General features: G+C 33.8%; 1 protein-coding gene across 1 annotated transcript; it reads right to left on the bottom strand.

Moving 5' to 3' along the window:
* Positions 1 to 3741: 3741 nt before the first annotated feature.
* Positions 3742 to 4509, bottom strand: LOC109212554. The gene has a single exon (XM_019376205.1). The coding sequence runs from the start codon at positions 4507 to 4509 to the stop codon at positions 3742 to 3744; it is 768 nt and encodes a 255-aa protein (XP_019231750.1).
* Between the last annotated feature and the right edge of the window lie 1236 nt (positions 4510 to 5745).

Here is a 5745-nt window from a genome sequence, read left to right as displayed (position 1 = left end):
GAAAAAAAATACTTTTGAGCAACAATTAGTGTTTGACCAAGCTTTTAAAAGTGCTTCTAAGTGTATTTTTCTCATAAGAGCTTTTTAAAAAAAATATTTTTAGCAAGAAACTACTTCTTTTGCTTTTCAAAAACTATTTCTGTTTCTACACAAAAGCATTTTTTTTTTCTTCTAAAAGCTTGGCCAAAGACCTTAACTTTAGAAGGATAAAATACTTTTACCAAAATAGGCATTTTTGACCAAAAAGAAACTTACACCAAACATGCTATAAGTTCCATGACTTTGCCTTTTTAGACCTTTTTTATGCGATTTATCTTTTTGGACTAATACACTTATAATTGGGGCATGCTTGCTTTAAGGAAATCATGTTTCTTAAACTACTTTGAACTAATAAGTATTTCAATAGTTATTTTTCGTTTTTGTATTAGTACTTGACGTTAGCTCAATAAAAGAAAAAGACTCTAAAAACTAAGTAGTAATTAAAGTCTTTTTTCCCAGCAAATTAAAGTTACGTGCTTTTTTTTAATCCTTATGGGAACCTATTTGAGTGGTTAAAAAATAGTACTAAAAAAGTTTCCACGAATACAAAATCTTAATTGAATTAGAAGTTCTAAATATTAGAAAGTTATAAATATGACAATTTTATCCAATATGTTTAGAAAAATAATTTAATATTATAAGGTTATTTTTGTAAATCATATATAATTTATATAATTTAATATAATTTAATAGTACTAATAATTTTTGTATTCATGCTTTTATATATATATAGTTCTTGCTGTGAAATTATTATTATTATAATTCTTTAATTGGTACTTATATTTTTGAAAGTTTGTGCTTCCAATGGGATGGGGTGTCATGGGCCAATGTTAAAAGGAGGGTGGAATTGATGGACTTAAAGACAAAACTATATCCAACCCCAAGAATTTTCTCATAATATCTTACCTGAGGGTTGTTCGCAGTATTATACTGCGAATTATATAGTTATGTAATTTTTTTTTTTAACAGTAAAAATGTATTTTGTGCCCAAAAAGGCACTATTTAAGTTTAACTCCTAAATATACAAAGGACAAAGCCACGAAATCAAAATCATGATTGGCTGTGTTTGAGAGAAGTTTCAGTGCTTTCTTTAGCGCAGAGATCAAATTGCAGAAGCTCATTCATTAATTTCGTGACTTGTGAAGTTGTAATTGTACTCTGTCACACACTATTAAATCACAACGAATTGACTAAACGAGCAAACCAGAAGATGGTAATAAATGCTACAATTAGGATCTAACGTGAGATCAGAAAACTGTATATTTCCAACTAGTGTTGTTGGATTTAACACATATCTAACTTTTTGTTCTCTTTCACGAAACATAAATTAAAATGTTTGAAGTGTGGAAAAACACTCACACTTTCGTCATAGGATTTTAAGCTTAACTCAACCCTAAAACTAGTTCAAGAGATGAGAATTGTCAATGACCACCCCGTCCATAGCTGCTGTGGGACACTAACATTCCTCCGCACGCCCAGGATTGGACATCTGGAGTGTGAAAAAAATAAGTTGGCGGCCCAACATTAAGTGAAACAAGAATTGATGAGTCTAGCTCTGATACCATAATAAAAAAATGGATCTTGCATCTAACTCAACCCTAAAACTAGCTCAAGAGAAAAGGATTGCGTAAGACCATATAAAGAGACTAAACACCCCCTTCATAGCCGATGCGGAATACTAACACACACAAACATCTCTTGCATATCTACTATCTATTTTCTAATCCACATTAATTTTTATAGCTCCGTTATGGAAAAGTATAAAGACTAAATTGACACTTAATTAACACTTCATTAATCGGAATGCAATCCGTCTTGACATGTAAGTCCTCTAACATGGTTATGGCCATATTCTGCTTTCATTTCTGTACTATATGCTCTCTCTCCTTTTTAATACATTCGGTAACCTAATTTTATTATTTTAGTGTTTTTAGAATTTTGTTTGATTTTTTGATAATAATAAAAAGATAAAAACGTGTTTGGACAAAGAAGCAAAACTAATTTTTTCGTAAAAAATTCATTTGAAGTTGAAATAAAAATGGATTTGTCTAACTAGCTAGGGTTTACTATTTCTCATATAATACATCGAAAGAAAAGCTCATTCAGAGGTTGAACTAAAGCTTAAAAAATTAGATCAGATCTAATAAGTATACCTTGAATCCAAGTCAAGGTATTAGATCTAAATTATGTGTACAACATGCACTCTGTAGACGGTAGAGGCTTTCGAAAATTCTTATAAAGTCCTTTGACTAGTTCATTCATTATATTAAGGTTTTGAATTGTATATTCAAATTCTCACATGAAATCATAATTAACTTTTAATAATCTTATTCATAGTTGTAAGTAGCTAGGGGTGTACAAAGGAAACCGACAAATCGCACCAACCCGATAATCCGAATGAAATCGAGAAAAAAACCCGACTATGGTTTGGTTTGATTTGGTTTGGTGTTGGAAAAAAAAACCCGACCATAATTGGTTTGGTTTGGTTTGGTTTTAACTAAAGAAAGTCAAACCGAAACCAAACCAACCGACATTACATATATAGAAATTTAGATATATTTAATATATAAATATATTTATTATGATGAAATTTATAAATATTTTTTAAACTTTTTCATAATGTCATGACACATCTCATATTTTGTATTATTTTCTTGAAAAATACCTTATATAGTTGTATCTTACTGGGATTAAAAAAATATTGTGAGCACAAGTTATATGTTTTGTGCTACAAAAATTTTATTGTAAAAAAAACCCGAACAAACCCGATTAACCCGAGAAAGACCGAGATTAAAAAACTCAAATTTTATTGGTTTGGTTTGGTTTAATCTTTAGATTTAATAATCCGACACAATTGATTTGGTTTGATAATTACAAAACCCGAACCAACCTGACCTATGCACCCCTAGTCGTAAGTCTTATTTAACTAGTCGTAAGTCTTATTTAACGTTCACTTACGTATGACACAAAAATCAGTTACACAGACAGGGAGGGTGTAAGAGCCAATTTCACATTATCAAAATGATCAAAATATTTTCATATTATCCAAGTTTGACATAAATGTGTCGAAATTTTAAAATATCACCTCTTGTTTTTATCTTTGTTTGTCCACGTCAGAAACTCGCCAGTTTCATAATTGCACATGTAATGTGTCCCGAAATTATGCATGTGATTAGTGGATAAATTACAAACAGCAGTATTAATCATAAAGGTGAGTATTACTGAAAACCAATCATGTTCTTTTAAGAGGCCAGATCTTAAATTTCGCTAAATGGACACTTCATTTCTTCTTCTTTTTTGTCGGTAACAATGTGAATTACCATTAACTTTAATCATCATTTACACTTATAGAGCACCTGATTTCCAGAATAGAAATTAGGCCTCCAACAAACAAAAAAACTAATTACAAGTAATTTGTCGTATAAACTCCCTATATTTCTGTGCTTTCTTTGACATATGTAGTAAATCTATTCTTTCTTTCACTTCTCGTTTGATTTGTACAACTATCTCATCTGTTTTTACAGTCCTACCCTGAAAAATGTTAGTGTTTCTAGCTCTCCATGTATAGTATATCCTTGTTAAGTGTATTGCTGCTATGACTTCTTTCCTGAATTGCTTCCAATGCTTGTTTTTGATTTGCTCCAGCATTTGCCTCACTCCTGTAGTTTGTTCATCATGCCTTGTCCATCTGCTCAGTTCCTGCTAGACTGCTCTTGTCCACTCACATTGTACAAACAAGTGCTCCTGAGTTTCCATTGCATCCACATTACACAGTATGCAATTGACATTATCAACCTGTATACTCATTCCAATCATTCTGTCCTTTGTCAACATTTTCCCTAGTGTTGCCAACCATCCTATGAACCTGTGTTTTGGTTGAGCTACTGCTGACCATATCAAATCAGCTACCTTCATTTTTTGTTGTCTCCCCATTAGTGCAATATAGCTTGAATTAATAGAGTACTCCCCAGTAATGTTGAGAATATATCTGCCCTGCGAGAACCACTCTCTCATCCCTTCTTTTACTGAATTTAATTTCCTCCAGTACCAGCTGCTATCTAATGGTGGAGAGTGAGTCCATATGTCTGGATTGGTCTTCATGTACACCCCATGAACCCACCTTACCCATAAAGATTCCTTGTTAAGTGCTAACTGCCATATCAATTTCCCAACTGAGGCTATGTTCCATTCCCTGCATCCCTTGATGTTTAGCCCACCCATATTTTTTGGGCAGCAGACTTTCTCCCATGCAACCAAAGCCACCTTCCTCATCTCTTCCTTTGTCCCCCACAGGTATTCTCTGCATAACCTATCTACTCCTTTCACCACACTTTGAGGGAGGATAAAATCATTTCCACAGAAGCTATAAATTGAGAATAGCACAGCATTAACAACTTGGAGCCTTCCAGCATATGATAGTTGTTTGGAGTATGTTACATTTATTCTTTGTGTTATTTTCCCAATTAACATCTAGCAATCCATCTTGTTCCATCTCCTAGGTGATAGGGGTAATCCTAGGTATTTGATGGGAAAAACTCCTTCTGTGAACTTAGTTCTTCTCAGCAGTTGGTGTTTAAGTTCATCTTCTACTCCAGCTACAAAGATGTTGGACTTCTCCATGTTAGCAATCAACCCTGTCACTCTACTGAAGTGATCTAATGCTTCCATCACTCTATTCACTGAGCTAATATTGCCTTTACAAGATATCATCAAATCATCAGCAAAGATAAAATGAGTCAATTTGCTATTCTTGCACATGGGGTGGAATCTGAAGTCCTGTAGCTTGCTTATAGTACTCAGTGTTCTTGACAAGTATTCCATAACCAGGACAAATAGCAATGGTGACATTGGGTCACCTTGCCTCAGTCCTCTCTTGCCTTCAAAGTATCCATGTCCTTCTCCATTTACTTTAGCTGTGAACTTTGCAGTAGAGACACAAATCATTGTCCACTGTATAAATCTGTCTGGAAAGCCATATTCTCTCATTGCTTCCTCTAGAAACTCCCAGCTCACCATATCATTGGCCTTTCTTAGATCAATCTTCATTAGGCACCTAGGTGTAGTTTTCCTGTTATAGTGTCTCAAAAGGTCATGACATATTAGAACACTGTGCATCTTTGATCTGCCTTATACAAATGCTGATTGGTTTTCTGCTACTATGTGGTTGATTGCAGGCTTCAATCTAGAACAAAGCATCTTTGATATGCATTTATATAACACACTACAGCATGCTATAGGTCTGAATTGACTTGCATTCTCAGGAGCCTCCATCTTAGGAATCAGAGCAATATTTGTAGTATTGATTTGTCTCGGCAGTCTCCCATTCTGAAAAAACTCTAGTACTGCTTCTGTTAGTTCTTCTCCCACTATTGACCATGCAGCTTTGTAAAAACCACTCCCATATCCATCTGGACCAGGACTTTTATTGCTATCTATCTTAAACATGGCTTGCTTCACTTCCTTCCTCAAAAATGGTTATAGTAGTTCCTCTTGTTGATTTTCTGTTAGTCTGCTTCCATTCCTGATTATACTCCTGAAAGTCTTCATTCTATCTGTTGCTGTTCTTCCTAGTAAGCTTTCATAGTATTCAACAAATGTGTCTGTTATTCTGTCTGAATCTGTTGTCCAGTTCCCTGTACTGTCTTTTATCTGTGTGATTGCCTGCTTCAATTTCCTATGTTTGATTACTGAGTGAAAGTACTTAGT

Source organism: Nicotiana attenuata, unplaced genomic scaffold (genome assembly GCF_001879085.1).
Source record: "Nicotiana attenuata strain UT unplaced genomic scaffold, NIATTr2, whole genome shotgun sequence".
In the NCBI taxonomy this organism is placed as follows: domain Eukaryota; kingdom Viridiplantae; phylum Streptophyta; class Magnoliopsida; order Solanales; family Solanaceae; genus Nicotiana; species Nicotiana attenuata.
This window is presented reverse-complemented; position numbering and strand designations above follow the sequence as displayed.

Excerpts from the sequence above, each read along its gene's own strand:
- LOC109212554 (XM_019376205.1), bottom strand. The coding sequence starts at position 4,509 with ATGTTAATTGGGAAAATAACACAAAGAATAAATGTAACATACTCCAAA.